Genomic DNA, 22,990 nt, shown 5'->3' with positions numbered 1-22,990 from the left:
GGTAGAGTATCTCATGATAAGCTGTAGACCACACGATTTACCAAGAGAGTTTATCTATAATTTTTGTAGCAGTCTACATTCCACCAGAAACCATTGCTGGCACTAAGACCGCACACACTCAATGAGTTTTATACTGCCAGAAGCAAACAAGAAAATGCTCATCCAGAGGCGGTGCTCCTAGTGGCCGGGGACTTTAATGCAGGGAAACTGGAATCCGTTTTACCTCATTTCTACCAGCATGTTATATGTGCAACCAGAAGAAGAAGGAAAAACTCTAGACCACCTTTACTCCACAAACCAAGATGTGTACAAAGCTCTCCCTCACCCTCCATTTGGCAAATCTGACCATAACTCCATCCCCCTGATTCCTGCTTACAAACAAAAACTAAAGCAGGAAGTACCAGTGACTCGCTCAATACGGAAGTGGTCAGATGACGCAGATGCTAAGCTACAGAACTGTTTTGCTAGCACAGACTGAAATACACAGACTGAAATTCTCCCGATGGCATTGATGAGTACACCACAGTCACAGGCTTCAACATTAAGTGCATCGATGACGTCGTCCCCACAGTGACCGTATGTACATACCCCAATCAGAAGCCATGGATTTCAGGCAACATCCACACTGAGCTAAAGAGTAGAGCTACCGCTTTCAAGGAGCGGGATTCTAACCAATTTATATTAAAAAAATCTAAATGTCATGCTAGAGACACTTTTTTTTGCAATTTCACTTGGTTTTGAGAAATTTACCCCACTCGTGATACACTTCGACATTGCTCGTTCTGCAGTATGGGGGCTACAGATGAAGGACAGCCACGAGCTGCCCAGTGACTCAAACCTACCAGACGAGCTAAATTACTTCTATGCTCCCTTCGAACAAACAACACTTAAGCATGCATGAGAACATCTGTTCCTGGACGACTGTGAGGTCCCGCTCTCCGTAGCCGATGTGAGCAAGACCTTTAAACAGGTCAACATTCACAAGGTCACAGTGCCAGACGGATGGACATGTACTCCGAGCATGCGATGACCAACTGGCAAGTGTCTTTAATTACATTTTCAACCTGTCCCTGACCCAAGTCTGTAATGCCAACATGTTTCAAGCAGACCACCATAGTCCCTGTGCCCAAGAACACAAAGGTAGCCTGCCTAAATGACTACTGACCCGAAGCACTCCCGTCTGTTGCCATGAAGTGCATTGAAAGGCTGGTCATAGCTCAAATCAACACCATTATCCCAGAAACCCTAGACCTACTCCAATTTGCATACTGCCCCAACAGATCCACAGATGATGCAATCTCTATTGCACTCAACACTGCCCTTTCCCACCTGGACAAAAGGAACACCTATGTGAGAATGCTATTCATTGACTTCAGCTCAGCGTTCAGCACCATAGTTCCCACAAAGCTCATCACTAAGCTAAGTACGCTGGGACTAAATACCTCCCTCTGCAACTGGATCCTGGACTTCCTGACGGGCCGCCTCCAGGTTGTAAGAGTAGGTAACAACACATCTGCTGAGCTGATCCTCAACACGGGGGACCCTCCGGGGTGCGTTTTAAGTCCCCTACTGTACTCCCTGTTCACCCATGACTGCATGGTCAGGCACGACTCCAACACCATCCTTAAGTTTGCCGACGACACAACAGAGGTAGGCCTGATTACCGACAAGGATGAGACAGCCTATAGGGACGAGGTCAGAGACCTGGCCGTGTGGTGCCAGAATAGCAACCTCTCCCTCAACATGATGAAGACAAAGGAGATGATTGTGGACTCCAGGAAAAGGAGGACCGAGCACGGCCCCATTCTGATCGACGGGCGGTAGTGAAGCAGGTTGAGAGCTTCAAGTTCCTTGATGTCCATATCACCAACAAACTATCATAGTCCAAATACACCAAGACAGTTGTGAAGAGGGCATGACAATGCCCATTCCCCCTCAGGAGACTGAAAATATTTGGCATAGGTCCTAAAATCCTCAAGTTCTACAGTTCTACAGCTACACCATCGAGAGCATCCTGACGCACTACCATCCTTTTGACCGCATGACACTACAGAGGGTAGTATGTTCGGCCCTGTACATCACTGGGCCAAGCTTCCTGCCATTCAGGAACTCAATACCAGGCGGTGTCAAAGGAAGGCCCTAAATATTGCCAAAGTCTCCAGCCACCCTAGTCATAGACTGCAAGCGGTACCGGAGCTCCAAGACTAGGTCCAAAAGGGTTCTTAACAGCTTCTACTCCCAAAACCAAAAGACCAGTATTCACGCTAACCTGTTCCAACTGGACAGGATTTAGAAGAGCGGGTGCCAACTAGACCGCAGTTAGGCAGACACACACATAGAGAAAGAGAAAGAGAGCGAAAGAGAGAGAGAGAGAACGAAAGAGAGAGAGAGATCGAAAGAGAGAGAGAGAGAACGAAAGAGAGAGAGAATGAAAGAGAGAGAGAGAACGAAAGAGAGAGAGAGAACGAAAGAGAGAGAGAACGAAAGAGGGAGAGAGCAAAAGAGAGAGAGAGAGAACGAAAGAGAGAGAGAGTGTGAGGGAGAGAGCGAGAGAGAGAGAGTGTGAGAGAGAGAATGTGAGAGAGAGAGTGTGAGAGAGAGAGTGTGAGAGTGTGAGAGAGAGTGCGAGAGAGAGACTGAGCCAATAAACTAACTGGCTAGTGTCTCCCATCAAGCTAGGATATCTTCCAAAAACACTCCAAAAAGGCCAGTAACCGGAAACAGAGAAGGTTTTGTTTTCATAGATTCCAGCCACCCTAGTCATAGACTGCAAGCGGTACCGGAGCTCCAAGTCTAGGTCCAAAAGGGTTCTTAACAGCTTCTACTCCCAAAACCAAAAGACCAGTATTCACGCTAACTTGTTCCAACTGGACAGGATTTAGAAGAGCCAGTGCCAACTAGACCGCAGTTAGGCAGACACACACACGGAGAGTTAGAGAGAGAGCGAAAGAGAGGGAGCGAGAAAGAGAGAGTGCGAGAGAAAGAGAGAGAAAGAGTGCGAGAGAAAGAGAGAGTGCGAGAGAGCGAGCGAGAGAGAGAGAGCCACCCTAGTCATAGACTGCAAGCGGTACCAGAGCGCCAAGTCTAGGTCCAAAAGGGTTCTTAACAGCTTCTACTCCCAAGCCATAAGACTCCTGAACAGCTAATCAAATGGCTACCCGGACTATTTGCACCCCCCACTTTTACGCTGCTGCTACTCTGTTATTATCTATGCATTGTCACTTTACCTCAACCTACATAAAACATATTACCTCCACTAACCTGTACCCCTGCACATCAACTCTGTACCGTCTGTATATAGCTTCACTACTGTAATTTTATTGCTGCTCTTTAATGATTTGTTATTTTTCTGATTACATTTGACATTTTAAATTTTTTTCAGTTTATTTTAGTAAGTACTTAACACATATTTTTCTAAAATGCCATTGTTGGTTAATAAGGGCTTGTAAGTAAGCATTTCACTGTAAGGTGAAATTGTGACAAATTCCATGTCCTTGTTGGATAACAAGTAAACAACTCCCCTATCACAACATGATCAACATAAATGTGTCTCTACCCCAATAAAAACATGGTGTTTATTGGCTGTCTACCATACAAGTCCGAACAGCCACTTCTTTTCTATTATTCTTTGTCATAGAATTTAAAAAATATATATATATTATCATTTAGAAAATAAAAGTAGCCACCTAAAAATCTGCATTTTTGAAAACAGAGGGAAAATCTCTTACATCCCAATATAGCAAAACGTACAGTCAAAACAAAATGTGTGCCAGGTCTACACACTGGTGGAACACTGAACACATATCTTATTGACTGCCCACTCTTGAAAGACAGTCCACCACCAAGTTATCGTTACCATGAATGTGTCTGATTTCAAGGGGAAACTCCTGCAATATAAGACTCAAGTGAAGGACTCACCTATTTGTGGAGCTCTTATTTTGCAGGAAAATGAGAGGGTTATGAGCAGTATAGACCACTAGAGGGGTAGAGGCCCAACACATACACCTCAAAGTGCTATAGAGTCCAGAATAAAGCCTTTCTCGATGGTGGAGTAGTGTTTATGATAGGAGGCCAACTTCTTCGAAAGGTACCCCACTGGATGTTCGAGCACCTGCTCCTCTTGATATCATTTGAAAGCAAACACTTTGAAGTTTGTGGAAATGTGAAATTAATGTAGGCGAATAAAACACAGTAGATCTGGTAAAAGATGACACAAACCAAAAAACATGCGTTTTTTCAAAACGGATGTTTGCATCATTTTTTAAATGCAAGAGAAAGGCCGGACATTGATGTAGGATTCTAGGTGTAATATATAGGTTGTCCACAGGATGGCGGCAGTGTGTACAAAGTTTCAGACTGATCCAGTGACGAATTACATCACTACACAATATTTTGTATCAAATCTGCCCGGAGTTTGGTCAAATGTGCCGAATTGGTCAATTTATACGTTTTCAAGTACATAACTATAAAGAACATACAAAAATGCTATGGTAATAAAACATGTATGACACTCTCCCAGGAATGTCATACATGATAGATCATTAGCTTTCCTACAGAACATACACTAACCATACACACAGCCAGATGGCCAGATGGGTTGGGTGTGGAGCCAGAGACGGCAGTGGGGTCAAACTGTAGAACCCAGTTCCTACATTTTAATATAAAAATTGATTTTATCAAACAAAACTAAGCTACATTTTATGTCTGGAACCCTCAGGATGACAAATCAGAGCAAGATTACTGAATGTAAGTACATTATTTACCTTCAGATGTGAATATATCAAACCAGTTGCCGTGATAAGTGTTTTGTTTTTGTGCACTATCCTCAAACAATAGCATGGTATTTTTTCGCTGTAATAGCTACTGTAAATTAGACACTGCAGTTAGATCAACAATACGTTAAGCTTTCTGCCCATATAAGACATGTCTATGTCCCGGAAAATTGGCTGTTTACAACGTCATTCCAGTCACATTATCACATATTGGGGAACAACTGTCCTGGGCATCTGTCCAATGTCATCTGTGTACTGTACAAAGAGAACGGACAATGGAAATTGATGCACCGGTGAGAAAGTCAGGGCTCCAAAGGAAATCATTTTGGGACTGGTCAAATCTGTAAGCAGGGCAACAATCTGGGCAAAGTTTTTGCAAAATGCCTAGTAGTGTGAATTGCCTTTGGAGGCCATCCCAAAGAATCGGTGCAGCTCCTGGCAAGAAGTTGGCACAAGAAGGTTATTGATGGCCTCCACTTTTGCCCGGACCGTTCTGACTTTTCCTTGCCCCCGCACTTTCCGGAGATGCTTCAATGTTTGCTTGGCCGATTTCACTAATTGACAGGTTAACTGTCACGTTGGAAGATGCAAATAGTTCAAACAGATTCCTAATGTTCTGAAAATGTCCTTGCCAGGTGGAGCTAAATACCACCACATCGTCCAAATACGTGTGTAGACCATGTAGTATGATGTGCATGAGCTTTTGAAATGTGGATCTGGCATTTCGTAAACCGAACGGAAGTCGAAGGTAGGAAAACAAACTGTCAGGACTGACAAAAGCAGACAGTTCTTTGGTGTGCTCAGTGGGACCTGCCAATATCCCTTCAGCAGATCGAACTTGCTAATGTATTTAGCAGCACCAACATGGCTCACACAATCGTCGACCCTGGGCAAAGGGTACAAGTTTGACTTAGTAACGGCATCAAGTGTGCGAAAATCAGAACAAAATGCAAATACCCATCTGGCTTAGTTACTAATATACGGGGCAAACTCCACGGACTGTTGCCTTGTTGTGTAATGCCATGCTCAAGCATGAACTCGCAGAGTTTGCCCGATAGGCATGCTGCTCCCATGCGAATTCAAGATGGCTTTATGATTCTTTCACAATTTGTGGAACTGTTGTCTGTATCCCTCTGGGCCCAAACCCAAAGGATAGCAGCTTTAACAGTGTCATAATCTGAATTCTGATCATGAGACAAAGCAGAATACACTTTCTGAGCTTTTCCCACAAGAACACTTTGGAGGAAAAGTGACCAGATATTTTGCGGCAATTTTAGGGGCGTGGCTATCCGCTCAAACAGAGAAAAATACATGTCCACCTCCTTTTCATTGAAAGGCAGTACAAGCCGGCTTTTCAAAAAAGGTCGAACTCTGTTGAGGGTGCATCATGGCCGGCGTGCTTCCAGTTCTAGTGCTGCTTTGGTGCCTCTTATTTTTTGTTTTAAATTAAACTAATGGCCAGATCAAGCTCTAATTTCTGTTGCTCCAATCTGTCCCCACACTCTTTCCTTATGCTTGAGTTGTAATTTCTGTTATCATTTTGCATTTAGTTTTGTCTCCCACATTTGCAGGTCTACAGGACTCACCCCACTGCCCGTAGCAACCTTTTCATCAGCCTCACTCTGACAGGATTCCCTTCTCCAACAAAACAGCTATTGCTTTTGACTGGGAAGGTGCTATACTGATGTCAAAATGCTTAGCAATGTGGATGCCTTGGTACATCGGTCTAGTACTTCCCAATCTGTTTTTTCTTTAAATGCATTCACTTCCTAGTCCATGGCTTTATTTACTCTGCAACTTTCCACTGCTTCAATGTGACTTGAGCGACTAGCAAATGAGCCACTGACAACCAAATCAAAACAGCTGATGTTTTCAAATGGGTTATTAAAGGCATCCATGGAGGGGTTCTACTGAGTGCTGGCCAAGCAACTCCAGTTGGATCTTAAAAGATCCACACCATGGATACCCACTGAATTTGCCTGATATCAGACAACATAAAAAAACACACCAATTTAGGATAGGGAGTGAAAACAAAAGTGGAGAAATCTCAAACAAGGGAAAACACAAATGCAAAGGCTCTGTTCAACAACCTAAAATGGAAAAGCTAAACAGGTGTACCTCTTTTAACATCTCTTTTTCCAACAGAAGCACAAGGCCAGCAGCCCTTAAATCAGCTGTGCCAGCACAGGTGAAATAGCTTCTGACTAACAAGGACAAGGGGAGCAACACCTCCTGATCAGCAAGGGTAATTCCAATCAATATGCCACACCCAAAGAGAACCAACCTTGAAATCAAAAATGAACAACTTTTTAATTTCTATGAGCAATACATTTGACCCATATTTGAGCATCAATACATTGAAGGCTTTTTAAGAAATTGGGCTTTGTACTGTCCCTCGGCTCCTGCTTCACATTCTTAAAATAACTGACCTAAGACAGGGAATTTTTACTCCGATTAATGTCAGGAATTGTGGAAAACTGAGTTTTAATGTATTGTGTATGTAAACTTCCGACTTCAACTGTACATACATCACTACTTTATTTTAAGAATGGGAAATGTCAGAATAATAATAGAGAATTATTTATTTCAGCTTTTATTTCTTTCATCACATTCCCAGTGGGTCAGAAGTTTACATACACTCAATTAGTATTTGGTAGCATTGCCTTTAAAATCTTTAACTTGGATCAAACGTTTTGGGTAGCCTTCCACAAGCTTTCCACAATAAGTTGGGTGAATTTTGGCCCATTCCTCCTGACAGAGCTGGTGTAACTGAGTCAGGTTTGTAGGCCTCCTTGCTTGCACACACTTTTTCAGTTCTGCCCACAAAACTGAAGTCAGGGCTTTGTGATGGCCACTCCAATACCTTGACTTTGTTGTCCTTAAGCAATTTTTGCTACAACTTTGGAAGTATGCTTGGGGAAGACCCATTTGCGACCAAGCTTTAACTTCCTGACTGATGTCTTGAGAGTTTGCTTCAATATATCCACATAATTTCCCTACCTCATGATGCCATCTATTTTGTGAAGTGCACCAGTCCCTCCTGCAGCAAAGCACCCCCAAAACATGATGATGCCACCCCCGTGCTTCACGGTTGGGACGATGTTCTTCAGCTTGCAAGCCTCCCCTTTTCCTCCAAACATAACGTGGTCATTATGGCCAAACAGTTCTGTTTTTGTTTCATCAGACCAGAGGACATTTCTCCAAAAAGTACCATCTTTGTCCCCATGTGCAGTTGCAAACCGTAGTCTGGCTTTTTTATGGCTGTTTTGGAGCAGGGGCTTCTTCCTTGCTGAGCGGTTATGTTGGTTATGTCAATATATGACTAGTTTTAATGTGGATATAGATACTTTTGTACCTGTTTCCTCCAGCATCTTCACAAGGTCCTTTGCTGTTGTTCTGGGATGAACATACTTTTCGCACCAAAGTACGTTCATCTTTAGGAGACAGAACGCGTCTCCTTTCTGAGCGGTATGATGGCTGAGTGGTCCCATGGTGTTTATACTTGCGTACTATTTTTTGTACAGATGAACGTGGTACCTTCAGGCATTTGGAAATTGCTCACAAGGATGAACCAGACTTGTTGAGGTCTCAAATTTTTCTTCTGAGTTCTTGTTCCTTAACAGGAAATTTGTGGAGTGGTTGAAAAACTAGTTTTTCGAGGGCCAACCAACGAGAGCGTACAGGTCGCAATGGTGGGTAGAGTATGGGCTTTGGTGACAAATTGAACGGCATTGTGATATACTGCATCCAGTTTGTTGAGGAGAGTGTTGGAGGCAATTTTATAGATGACATCACCGAAGTCGAGGATTGGTAGGATGGTCAGTTTTACGAGGGTCTTTGGCAGCATGAGTGAAGGATGCTTTGTTGCGATATAGGAAGACAATTCTAGATTTAATTTTGGATTGGAGATGCTTAATGTGAGTCTGGAAGGAGAGTTTACAGTCTAACCAGACACCTAGTTATTTGTCCAGAGTAGTGATGCTGGACGGGCGAACAGGTGCGGGCAGTGATTGGTTGAATATCATGCATTTCGTTTTATTTGCATTTAAGAGCAGTTGGAGGCCACGGAAGGAGAGTAGTATGGCATTGAAGCTTGTCTGGAGGTTAGTTAAGACAGTGTTCAAAGAGGGGCCAGAAGTATACAGAATGGTGTTGTCTGCGTCGAGGTGTATCAGAGAATCACCAGCAGCAAGAGCAACATCATTGATGTATAGAGAGAAGAGAGTCGGCCTGATGATTGAACCCTGTGGCACCCCCATAGAGACTGCCAGAGGTCCGGACAACAGGCCCTCCGATTTGACACACTGAACACTATCAGAGAAGTAGTTGGTAAACCAGGCGAGGCAATCATTCAACAAACCAAGGCTGTCGAGTCGATGAATACGGCTGCACAGTAATGTCTCTTATTGATGGCGGTTATGATATCATTTAGGACCTTGAGCGTGGCTGAGGTGCACCCATTACCAGCTCTGAAACCAGATTGCATAGTGGAGAAGGTACGGTGGGATTCAAAATGGTCAGTAATCTGTTTGATAACCTGGCATTCAAAGACCTTAGAAAGACAGGGTAGGATAGACATAGGTCTGTAGCAGTTTGGGTCTAGAGTGTCTCCCCCTTTGAAGAGGGGAATGACTGCGGCAGCTTTCCAATCTGGGAATCTCAGACAATATGAAAGAGGTTGAACAGACTAGTAATAGGGGTTGCAACAATTTCGGCAGATAACTTTAGAAAGAGAGGGTCCAGATTGTCTAGCCCGGCTGATTTTTTTTGTAGGGGTCCAGATTTTGCAGCTCTTTCGGAACATATCTGGATTTGGGTAAAGGAGAAATGGTGGGGGCTTTGGCGGGTTGCTGTGGAGGGTGTCGGGCAGTTGACCGGGGTAGGGGTAGCCAGTTGGAAAGCATTGCCAGCCGTAGAGAAATGCTTATTGAAATTCTCAATTATAGTGGATTTATGAGTGGTGACAGTGTTTCCTAGCCTCAGAGCAGTGAGCTGCTGGGAGGACTTTACAGTGTCCCAGAACTTTTTTGAGTTAGTACAGGATGCAAATTTCTGTTTGAAAAAGCTAGCCTTAGCATTCCTAACTGTCTGTGTATATTGATTCCTAACTTCCCTGAAAAGTTGCATATCACGGGGGCTGTTCGATGCTAATGCAGAACGCCACAGGATGTTTTTGTGCTGGTTAAGGGCAGACATGTCTGGAGTGAACCAAGGACTATATCTATTCCGAGTTCTACATTTTTTGAATGGGGCATGCTTATTTAAGATTGTGAGGAAGGCACTTTTAAAGAATAGCCAGGCATCATCTACTGATGGGATGAGGTCAATGTCATTCCAGGATACCCCAGCCAGGTTGATTAGAAAGGCCTGCTCGCAGAAGTGTTTTAGGGAGCGTTTGACAGTGATGAGGGGTGGTCGTTTGGTCGCAGACCCATTACGGATGCAGGCAATGAGGCAGTGATCACTGAGATCTTGATTGAAAACAGCAGAGGTCTATTTGGAGGGCGAGTTAGTTCGGAAGACATCTGTGAGGGTGCCCATGTTTACGGATTTGGAGTTGTACCTGGTAGGTTCATTGATAATTTGTGTGAGATTGAGGGCATCAAGCTTGGATTGTAGGATGGGCAGGGTGTTAAGCATGTCCCAGTTTAGGTCACCTAGTAGCACGAGCTCAGAAGATGGATGGGGGGCAATCAATTCACATATGGGGGCACAGCTTGGGGCAGAGGGAGGTCTATAGCAAGCGGCAACAGTGAGAGGTTTGTTTCTGGAAAGTAGAAGCTCAAATTGTTTGGGTACAGACTTAGATAGCCTGCAGAGTTCTGTATTACTATCTTTGCAGTAGATTGCAACACATGCCCCCTTTGGCTGTTCTATATTGGCGGTTTCAGGGTCTTTGGTGGTTTTCATAAGCCAGGATTCAGATACGGCTAAGACATCCGGGTTAGCAGAGTGTGCTAAAGCAGTGAGTAAAACAAACTTAGGGAGTAGGCTTCTAATGTTAACATTCATGAAACCAAGGCTTTTACGGTTACAGAATTCAACAAATGAGAGCACCTGGAGAGTGGGAGTGGAGCTAGGCACTGCAGGACTTGGATTAACCTCTACTTCACCAGAGGAACAGAGGAGAAGTAGGATAAAGGTACGGCTAAATGCTATAAGAACTGGCCGTCTAGCATGTTCGGAACAGAGAGTAAAAGGAGCAGGTTTCTGGGCACAATAGCATAGATTCAAGGCATAGTGTACAGGTAGGATGTGAGTACATTGGAGGTAAACCTAGAAATTGAGTAATGATGAGAGAGATATAGTCTCTAGAGACATTTAAACCAGGTGATGTCATTGCATATGTAGGAGGTGGGACAACATGGTTGGTTAAGGCATATTGAGCAGGGCTAGAGGCTCTACAGTGAAATAAGACAGGAATCACTAACCAGGACAGTAATGGACGAGGCATATTGATATTAGAGAGAGGCATGCGTAGCCAAGTGAACATATGGGTCCAGTGAGTGGTTGGGATGACTGGGGGACACGGCGATTCAGACAGTTAGCAGGCTGATGCTAACATGTTAACAGTTAGTAGGCCGGGGCTAAACAAGCTAGCAGTTAGCAGACCGGGTAAGCAAGCAAGCAGTTAGCAGACCGGGGCAGGCAAGGTAGCAGTTAGTAGACCGGGGCTAGCAAGTTAGCCTTTGGGGGACGTCGCGATGGGGGTAAGTCTGTTTTTGTAATGGGGGTAAGTCTCTTCGTATGGTGACGTTGATAGACCAGTCGTGGAGTTAGTAGCATTCCAAGTAGCTCTAGGTAACTAGCAGGTTAGCAGAATGGACCTTCAGCGGGCGTCACGCCTGAGGGGCCGATTGGAATCCTCGGGCAGATTATGTCGGTATTCCAGTCATAGAGGATCGGTGGGGTTACGTGCCCCGTACCGGCAGTAGAAGGGGTCCGGATATTGTAGCCCAGGAGTGAACCGGGACATGGGTCTAGCATGGGCTAGCCCCAGCTAGTTGGTGCTAGCTCCAGGATGGAAATGTTAGCCAGGAGTAGTCACCCGGGTTGCGGTTAGCTAGCTGTGATGATCCAGATGAAAAGGTTCAGATTTTGTGGTAGGAATACTGGGATATGGAGAGAAAAATAGGTCCGGTATGCTCTGTTTTGAAGTGCGTTGTATGAACTGACGAGAGCTCTCCGAGCTAAAGGTTAGCCGATGACCGCTAGCAGTGGTTAGCTGATTGATAGCTGGTAGCTAGTTAGCTAGCTAGCTTCAGTTGAGGTATTCTAGTTCGGAGGTAAATAGAAATCATTTACGGGAAAAATAACAGATCCACACCACATTGGGTGAGGCGGGTTGCAGGAGAGTATTTTGAAGTTGAGGTTTAGGGAAAATATTAAAAAGAATGCGAAGAAAAATATATATACACATGGGACGAGACAAGACAAAGACAAAGACGTCTGACTGCTACGCCATCTTGGATACCACAATCTTCCTTGAGGATATATATTAATTGATTGCACCTCAAGATCTAAATTTATTTTGACTAGGATGATGACACCATTTTAATTTCTTAACATTTTTTTTTTTCCATCTCACTCTTTTTCCCTGGCCACTTTGTCCTAACAAAATATGGACAATAAATATGGTAATATTTCTCCTTTAGCCTTTGCTCTTCTTTTCATATTATCAGCCGAACCGTTTGAATTATAGCTAGCTATACTCTATTCACCAATTACCATGATGCGCTATATTTTGAGATATCTACCACTATCAAATACATTTTTTTATTTTTTTATCCATATTTACCAATACTTACCAGAATCAATACCATAATCCATGTGTACTTACTGGGTTAAATTGACAAAGAACATCCACCGTGTATATAGCCTTTTAGAACATAATACACGGAATGATACAGGAGCTAGTATACTATGCGTGGGATGGTATTTTTCAATGACTTGTGTGAGAATACCACAGTTGATTTGAATTATTCACAGTATATGAAAAGGGGACTTTTGTGAAAAGAGGACTTTTAAATAGAAAATAATGTACATGTACCGGCACAAAATTCAGAACATCTCAATAAACAAATTCTACATATGGTGTCGGGACAAAGCTGTGGACATCATACAGCAGAAATTATGAAATAGAGTTATTTGAAGTCAATCATATTATTAATTACAAATTATAGTGCATGCATTGTAGCTGGTTATATTGTGTATGTTTCAGGGTGGTCTGGATTGTCCATGGACTCAGCTGGAGAAACAAAACATGATTATTTTAATAGTTTTTCAATCATATAATTATAATTCATAGATGAAAGCTCTTCTTTATTCACTGATTTAATCAGTACTCCCTGTTGGGTTATTGCCTGAATGTTTTATATTTTGCACATAATAGAACTCCCTGTTCTTACCTCTCAGGCAAGAAATGGTGGAGGACTATACATATTTGAACAGTCAGTTTAGGTATAACCTGGAGCAATATTATCTAATGACAGTTATTCTTTCAATCACTTTTGCAAAATGTTCAGATGTAAATGATATATTTTCTAAACTCTATGTCCAAAACTCTAAACTGATAACACATGCAATGTTCATGTTCAGAATCTTTTGATTGTGTATTCAAACATCTTTCACCCCAGAGTCATTCAGGCAAAATCAACATTTTCCTTGAAACACCATAAGAACATTTAGTTTAGCTCCCAATATTCATGATATAGGCTCATCATTTAGGCATTTTAACTTCCATTTAATCCAATAGCAAAAACTACAAAATACACATTTCAAAATTGTTCTTTTTGAACTGCTGAATAGAAAGAATTGTAGATAATAAATATAATTGTCCATTGAGTATTTGTCTATAACTTGACATGCCATTTAAAAAAAATATATATTATTTGAATCCAATGGCAGGTTGTGAGCATGTTGAGAAATATGTTAGTTTAAGGTTTCATTATCCTTATACAATACATACATAGGACAAATAATCAGAATGATCATTAGAGATTTTGACCTAGCCTAGAATAGATGGGTGCATAGCTGCGGGAAGTGGGGGTGCTGAAGGTTCTGCAACACCTCCTGAAAAATCAGAAAATAAATAACAAATATTAATAAAATAAAATAAAAGATAATACTGGGCCTTTAATAGTCCTGTATTAGCAAACCGATATAGCCATCTGCAGCCAAGCATGGGAAAAAAGATTTGTCCAGACCTCCCCTCCCCCTACCCCAAAATTGCTTCCCGCGTCTATGGATGGGTGGGGTTGTGATGTTGTATAGAAAGTTAATGGAGTTGATAAATATGATGTTACATATTTTAGTACTTGTGTAAATATTCAGAATTTAGACAATGAACTCAGTTTCCTCCGTTTGCTGGTAAATGTAGTGTACTGACCAGAGGGCTAAATTTCACATACTTGTCCGCTTTTCTCAAGCTGAGGCTATTTGATAAGTTAAGAACTTCATAATGCAAGACAGTAAGGTATGAAACAACTGGAATGGTAATGACATCTATGGGCCCACCTTGGGGTGTCAAAGGTCATACATGCATGCATTTTGGGATATATTGCGCCATTGTGGGCAGTATTGGGATGTGCTCTATTATCTTATGGTAACCTGTTAAATACACCAAATTTTACAGAACAAGGAGACCCATTTAGGAGACCCTAGAACTTTTAGCTATATAGAGTCGTCATAGATTTTGTCAATAATCAGTCCCAACAGCCTATTTTCAAGCCACCATTAATTTCAATGGGAAGGAACTGCATTGATTTTGCATGTCCATAACTGAATAAATAATAAGTGTGTAATAAGGGTGTAATAAGACCGATAATGGCTTAAAATGGGTGTTGCAACAAGGAAACCCAACCCAAAATGATGGCCTAAGTATGTCGGTTATACAATTAAAGTTGGAGGTTAACATACACCTTAGCCAAATGCATTTAAACTCAGTTTTTCACAATTAATGACATCTAACCCTAGTAAAAATCCCATGTCTTAGGTCAGTTAGGATCACCACTTTATTTTAAGAATGTGAAATGTCAAACTAATAGTAGAGAGAATGATTTATTTCAGCTTTTATTTCTTTCATCACATTCCCAGTAGGTAAGACGTTCCCAGTAGTATTTGGTAGCATTGCCTTTAAATTCTTTAACTTGGGTCAAATGTCCCACAATAAGTTGGGGGAATTTTGGCCCATTCCTCCTGACAGAGCTGGTGTAACTGAGTCAGGTTTGTAGGCCTCCTTGCTCGCACACGCTTTTTCATTCTGCCCAAAAATGTTCTATATGATTGAGGTCTTTTATTTCTTTCATCACATTCCCAGTGGGTCAGCAGTTGACATACACTCAATTAGTATTTGGTAACATTGTGTAACTTGGGTCAAACGTTTAGGGTAGCCTTCCACAAGCTTCCCACAATAGGTTGTGTGGATATTGGCCCATTCCTCCTGACAGAGCTGGTGCAACTGAGTCAGGTTTGTAGGCCTCCTTGCTCACACTCTTTTTCAGTTCTGGCCACATATTTTCTATAGGATTGAGGTCAGGGCTTTGCGATGGCCACTCCAATACCTTGACTTTGTTGTCCTTAAGCCATTTTGCCACAACTTTGGAAGTATGCTTGGGGTCATTGTCCATATGGAAGACCCATTTGCTTTAACTTCTTGACTGATGTCTTGAGATGTTGCTTCAATATAGCCACATCATTGTCCTACCTCATGATGCCATCTATTTTGTGAAGTGCACCAGTCCCTCCTGCAGCAAAGCACCCCACAACATGATGCTGCCACCCCCGTGCTTCACGGTTGGGATGGTGTTCTTCGGCTTGCAAGCATCCCCCTTTTTCCTCCATACATAACAATGGTCATTATGGCCAAACAGTTCTGTTTTTGTTTCATCAGACCAGGGAACATTTCTCCAAAAGTACCATCTTTGTCCCCATGTGCAGTTGCAAACCGTAATCTGTCTAATTTATGACGGTTTTGGAGCAGTGGCTTCTTCCTTGCTTGGACTTGTTTTACTTTGGAAATAGATGCTTTTGTACCCATTTCCTCCAGCATCTTCACAAGGTCCTTTGTTGTTGTTCTGGGATTGATTAGCACTTTTCACACCAAAGTACATTCATCTCTAGGAGACAGAACGCATCCCCTTCCTGAGTGGTATGACAGCTGCCTGGGTCAATGGTGTTTATACTTGTGTACTATTGTTTGTACAGATGAACGTGGTATATTCAGGCGTTTGGAAATTGCTCCCAAGGATGAACCAGACATTTATAAAAATACCAGACAGTATTTTCTAAACTGTTTAAAGGCACAGTCAACATAGTGTATGTAAACTTCTGACCCACTGGAATTGTGATTAAGTGAAATAATCTGTCTGTAAACAATTTTTGGAAAAATTGCACAAAGTATGACATTACCTCATAATGACAAACAGGTTTTTAGAAATGTTTGCAAATGTTTAAATAAAAGTATTCAGACCCTTTGCTATGAGACTCGAAATTGAGCTCAGGTGCATCGTGTTTCCATTGATCATCCTTGAGATTTTTCTACAACTTGATTCAATTGATTTTGGCCAAATATTTCTGCTGGCCCATGGACTAATGTGGTATATTATTATTTTGTTCTATGGGTGTAATAGAAGTATTTACTCCCAAACCATCCTCTCTTGTATTTTGTATCTATTAGGCCTACACTATCAATGAAATTAACCTTTGCAAGAATGTTATTTTAATATTTGTTGTGTGTGCTCATTTCTCTTGTGTTTTTTGACACATTAGATGACATTTACATAGTTATTACATTACATAATCAAAGGGTGTTCATATAGGTAAATCATTATGATGTTTGATGAGGAATTATTAAATGTTTTGTTATACAACAATCTATGTTTTAGTAAATACATATATTGGCCCATGCACTCTGCATTTAGGGAAAACCTTTTGCGTGAGCATGTTGGACCAGTTATGTTCCAGTTGGATGGAGTCTTATCCCAGGTGGCACTAATGCTGTTGCTCTTGTTGCTCTTGTGAGCAACCTGCTACTGCCTAAGGAGAGTGGATGAAAGTTGTTTTGGATAACTGTGTCAGCGATGTAAGCCTGTGGGGGTGGCAGTTGTAAACGCCATGTATTTTTAGTAGCTACAAGCATTGCATGATGAGCAGTGATGTATCATCATGCATAATGGCAAAATTAGACCTGTGCTCTGCCACTGCATGTCCACGACACCGACTCAGCCAACTCTAACCTTTTTGTTATAGGCTACTGTGGGTTGGTCCCGATTTCAACCGTATCTAAAGTAAGTAATTGCATGATTTTCATATTTAATATTCACATTGACTGTCTAGACTACTTCTATCGATATATTTTGAATGACTCTATGTATGCCTACTGGCCTTAATCCAAGGAATGTATTATTTCGTCACTAGGGAATGTTGCCAAACTCAAAGGCTGACGGCAAAAAGGAACTCAAGGACTTTGGAAGCGAACTTCGTCCATACACAAATTTGCAGCAAACCAAACATTCTTAAAACCAAGCATTCAACTGTTCTATCGGGGTGTTCAGTTGTTTGATAACTTTTGTAGGTGCTTCACTCGTTTGTAGGCTATAACCTTTAAATGAATATTAAACTTTAGGATAGGCCAACTGGAGGAGTTTCATAGGTGAAACAGGCAGCGCTTCTCTCCGGCAACGCATTTGCCATATTGGACACAGACAATTTTTACCATTGCACTCTCAAGAGGAAGAAAAAACACGATTATAGTCCATCGACAGAACTCATCACTTCAGGCAGTTTCATTTTCGCCTTCATGAATGGTGAGCGCAAATCTGTCATGAAGGATATTTCTGCTGGCTATATGTCAAAATGTATGGATCCGTGAGCAAAATGTGAATCAAATGTTTTATTCATGAAATAACGAAATATTCGTTTTCATAAACGTTTTTATATAAACTGGGTAAATAGCGTGTGGTTTAGGCTACAAACTTCTGACAAAAAAACTGTTCAATTACGCAATAGGGCAATCCTCCTATTTTTTTTTAGGCTCAGTCTAATTATTGCCTCATTGTTTTGTTAACTGGAATAGGGCTATGGCTTTAAATTCTTATTAATGTGGCCTACTTGATCAATTCCGTTTTCTTAAACATTTTTTCAACTCTGACGGCCTATCAGCGTAAACGCCTTTTTTTGGACTATGGAGATTCCAGTTGGATTAGGAGGAGTTTGTGACTCCCCAAACATAGTTTTTCGCGGACCTTTCCAAAACGTTTTCCACAACGTGAAAGCTACACTGCCTAGTAACACTACTGTCACCGAAACCTTGGACTTTTCTAGTTCGTACAGTTTCATGCAGAATAAACACCCCTGGGAGATGCGCCAAACTAACCGGCAATCACCCCGAAAAGAAATATCGTCAGGGACGGCTCGCAATTCTGACATTGAAGTGAGGGAAGATGACAGCATTAGTTTTTCCAGGACACTCGAATCGGATGCAAGACGTATCCATTTTGCCAAAAGCTCAACAGGAAACAAAACCGGGTTTTCCTCTGTGAACGAATTAGACTATCCAAACGCGAATGGATACGGATCCGGTCGTCCTGGACCGTTAGCCTGCAACACTAAACAACAGTGCTGTCAACCAGCTGTGCCCCATCACGGAGTGGAGTTAAGTCCTAACAGTTACGCCCGTGTGGCGAACAGTTGTTCCAATTCTGCCTGCACAACCATATCAGAAACGGCGAGGGAGCTCTGCAACGCTGTCTCTGTGTCGCTGGGATTGACCATGGACTTGAATGAGATGAATGACCTGGGACCTAATTACGCACCATCCAGTGCAAATGACCAAAGTCAAGGCAACTATTTGTTTCAGGTGCCTCTATTGAATTGTTCTGGAGCTGAAGAAAACGTCTCCATTACAGAATACAAATGCCCTAGTGAGCGCAATGCCAGGCCACTACAAAGTGATACACGAGTTGAGATGTTTAAAAGTTCCCCAGCAAATGACCTTACAGAAGAAGTGGCGACCATGGAGCACCTTAGCTCCAGACATCCATCCACAGGTGAACAGGAATTTAGACTGAATGAAAAGAGTGATGACCCGACTTCAAAAGAAACAGAGAATTCTCTGAGTACAAGAGCACGCTCTGCATCTTGTCATTTTGACCCACTGTTGCCAGCACACTTGGCACACTTCAGTCAAACTGACCCAGACAGAATCTCGTCTCATGTCATCCCAACTCATGTCTGTGAAACTGGAGAAACAATGGAGGACAAATATGCTGACTACTTACAACAACAGTACAGTGTCAAGATAAAATATGAGGCCATTAGTAATGAACCTGCCGGAACGTCATGGGGCTCTCAGTACAATGGGTATAATGACAATGACAACACACAATATGGACAGAGGCAGGGTATGAATCCATACAGTGCGGGACCAGACTCCGGGTTCATTTGTAACCCTTATGAATATGAGCGGGGTGGTGGTCTGGTGCGCAGAGAGCGGCCAACTTCTGAGCAGTGGTACCCGGGCGGGATGCTAGGGAGGATGCCCTATCCCAACTCCCCGTACTTAAAGAATGAGGTCGGTGACTGGCTGGATGTCTCTTACACAGATGCCAGGTAAGAAGGTTATTAAAACTCACAAATTCACAAACACTTTACATTACAGTGCCCTTATTAAGGGGTAATTAACCTACATGTTTAAATGCAGTGTAACAAAGCAATCTTTCACCTGTCATGTTTATAATGTTATGGGCTGCATAATTCTTCATTCCCTCTTCCAACAGACTATCACAATGTACTTACTCTATAGTAGACTACTGTTATATTTATGATGTATTTGATCAAAAACAAAATCAACGACCCCATTGTCAAATGGTTATATTGCAAATTATATAGTGCTGTATTGTATTATCTTCATGAATGTACATCAGTAGTAACAATGACATCAGTAGTAACATATGAGTTAGACCACTATTGATTCTGAAAAGGATAGCTGTGAATGGTGTTGAAGGAACAGAAAAAAGACCACATTTTACCAGTTCAGATTTTTTAAACATAGAGGAATTGCAAAGTTCCACCTCCATATCTTCCTGATCACACTCCAGTCAGATGTCTTTCTCTCAGGGACTTTGCAGACAATGCAAACAAGGTAATTTGTTAGGCACTTGCTCATTGTCATTACAGCAAATAAAGATGTTATCAGCCTACTTTGTAGCCTACTTTGAGCATCTATAGTTATAAGCTCTGAATAGTGTATGCCCAGAGTGCTTGTCTGTTTTGCTTTTTAAACAGGACGTTCTAGGCTTCATTAGAACTTATGTAAATTATGTTGTGTGTGTATATCTTTGTCCTCTGATTTAATTGGACACAAAGCCACATGATTTAAGTATTTGTTGTGTACCGATCCATGGAACAGTTCTCAACAGTAATATAATACATTTGTTAGGCTACTTTGAAAACGAACTGTTTCCAACATAAATTTGGTCAACCTGCATGTAGAATGTGCAACTAATATCATGCAAAATCTCTGCAAAGCAAGCATTGCATTTGTAGTGTCAATATTACACTGAGTACGGTCCTTGAGCAAATGCTAGTTGTCTTAATGTGTTACTCACAGTGGTTTGATGCTTGGTGTAGTTGTAGTAGGATGGATAAAATGACGTGAAAGAGAGCCCTTATTGGACCAAGCATGGTCTGAAGTTCCGTGATCAGGATCATTGTGCAATACTAGAATCCCAGTTTTTACTATTCAATATCTGGTTTTGCATATTGTTGAAGTTTGAGAAGCAGGAATCTCAAATGACCAGAAAACAAACATTTTTACTTCCTTTCTGAGCTAATTTTTGAGCAAATATCTGAGCAAATGTTGCTAAATATTCTTGTTGCTCTCACCTGGAGGTTGACACATTCATTTAACTTTCTGCTCTTTATTTCTGAGGAAAGGTTGCTAAATGAGAGCTGTAACTGTACAATGTAATCTATATGGTGTACATAATTTTCATTCAACAGTACTGTATGTGCTCAGAAATCTGCCCAGAGAGGTAGTAAAATCAATCTCAACTTTAAAGGGGAAATGTAATGTTTCAAGAACTTATCAGGTAGCCTACAGAGTATGAGGAAGACATTATATACAGACTAGATGCTCTGTGAAGATTGACTTGTAAGGGTCAGTAACAATTCAATGAACAGACTTTCTTATCTTACACACTAGACATCACATTCCCTAACACTGAATGGAGGGAGAATCTGTTATCGGTCCAGTCACAATGTTTTTAATTTCACTCCAAAAATAGCTACCGATGTTCTCAACTCCTATATATTCAGAACAACAAATGCTATAAAATCATGTTTACAGTATAAACTGTTTACTAACATGATCACATGAGACGCGGACCTCTATTAATTTATATTCAGGAAATTTCTCAAACAAATTTCTTCCTTCCTGCCCTGTGAGAAATCTTTCTCTAAATCCGACTGATTTGGGGTTCAAATGTGATTACACAATATACAGTGATCACATAATAATACAGTTGGACACATCCAATCCTTCTGTAAAGCTTGTTAAAGTAAAATACTAATTGTATGTGCCATTTTTAAGCATGAGAAATGATCATGAAGATATTAAGACATCATTTTTAGATGTGGGTTGAGAGACATGTCTCTGTCTGCAACTTGAAACTCAGCAATACAGCAATTATGTTCAACCAGAAGACAAAGAAGCATCTCTATAATATCTGTTAAAGGGAGAATTATTTCTCTAATTTCAGGATAATAGTGCATCTTTGGTGCCCTTACTTGTTGATTAATTTTTGCCCTGTAGTTTTCTAATTTGCTACTTGCATTTACAAGATGTTTCTAAGATATTGAAGTGGTATTGAAATTATAATCAAACAATTGCATGTATTGTAATGGGTAGCAATAGCATCAGATTTGCAGGTTTGCATGTATTTCTCATTTCCACATTGTCACAAATATGTACATTTAGGACTACTTTGATTAATGTCATGAGATAGAGATAGTTCTATATAAGGTAACTATGGTGATGTACTTTACTGTCCGTTTGACAGCAGCCCAACATTATTCATACACATGGCCTTATTTTAGAATCCCTTTGTCTCTCTTGGAGAGCTCATCTCTATACATTTTAACATGGTCTAATAGGCCCATTATAACTCATCCCTAGCTTGAGTTCCCATGTGAATTTCATTGTTTATTGAATTACCCCCCATAGACAAAATAGTATTGTCTCTGTCAGAAAATGCTTCACAGTGTGGCATTGACACTTACATTGTTCTGAGCTGCAGTATAACAGCAGTAACTACAATTCAACCAAACATAGACCTAGTACATCACATTGAGTGCTTTTAAGAGTGGTATTTTTGTCCATATAAACAATACCCCCCTCCCCCCCTTCTGGTGTACATTGTGTGTATACGTTCCTAGAAATATAGCCAGCTTGTTACTGTGAAGGTACAACCAGACCTTGTATTTTCAATTACACATGATGTTCTTGTGTGCGGGCGGCAGGTAGCCTAGCGGTTAAGAGCGTTGGGCCAGTAACCGAATGCGCGCTGGTTTGAATCACCAGGCCGGGAAGATGTGAAAATCTGCCATTCTGTCCAAGAGTGAGGCAGTTAACCCCCAACAACAAGTGCTGCCCGGGCGCCAGTGATGTCAATTATGGCAGCTCCCGCATCTTTCTGATTCAGAGGGGTTGGGTTAAATGCAGAAGACGCATTTCGGTTGAATGCATTCAGTTGCGCAACTGACTTGGTATCCCCCTTTCCCCATTGTAATAGCTTCCTCGGTTGGATGGTTTTATAAGCAATGTACTGTATGATCCAAGGGTATATATTATTTTAATAGACTGGAACTACACTATATTTACAAAAGTATATGGACACCCCTTAAAATTAGTGGATTCAGCTATTTCAGTCACACCCATTGCTGACAGGTGTATAAAATCGAGCACATAGCCATGCAATCTCCATAGACAAACATTGGCAGTAGAATGGCCTTACTGAAAAGCTCAGTGACTTTCAACTTGTCATCATCATAGGATGCCACATTCCAACAAGTCAGTTTGTCAAGTTTCTGCCCTGCTGGATCTGCCCCAGTCAAATGTAAAAGTTGTTATTGTGAAGTGGAAACGTCTAGGAGCAACAGCGGTTCATCCGCAAAGTGGTAGTCCACACAAACTCACAGAATGGGACCACCGAGTGCTG

At 41.6% G+C, this 22,990-nt stretch overlaps 1 protein-coding gene across 3 annotated transcripts in view; it reads left to right on the top strand.

Annotated features, from left to right (window-relative positions):
* The first annotated feature begins 17,221 nt into the window (after window positions 1–17,221).
* The window catches only part of LOC135550520 (androgen receptor-like), a 46,459-nt gene continuing 40,690 nt past the window's right edge, over window positions 17,222–22,990 (top strand). For 2 of the 3 annotated variants that reach the window (XM_064981427.1, XM_064981426.1), the window contains exon 1: window positions 17,222–19,382. In XM_064981427.1, coding sequence (XP_064837499.1) covers window positions 17,956–19,382 — 1,427 coding nt within the window. In that variant the 5' untranslated portion in view covers window positions 17,222–17,955. The remainder of the gene's footprint in view (window positions 19,383–22,990) is intronic. The other variant, XM_064981428.1, reaches the window with a different exon arrangement.

The sequence above is a fragment of the Oncorhynchus masou genome, chromosome 12 (assembly GCF_036934945.1).
Source record: "Oncorhynchus masou masou isolate Uvic2021 chromosome 12, UVic_Omas_1.1, whole genome shotgun sequence".
NCBI lineage: Eukaryota > Metazoa > Chordata > Actinopteri > Salmoniformes > Salmonidae > Oncorhynchus > Oncorhynchus masou.
The sequence above is the reverse complement of the archived record's forward strand: the minus strand, read 5'-3'. Positions and strand labels throughout refer to the sequence as shown.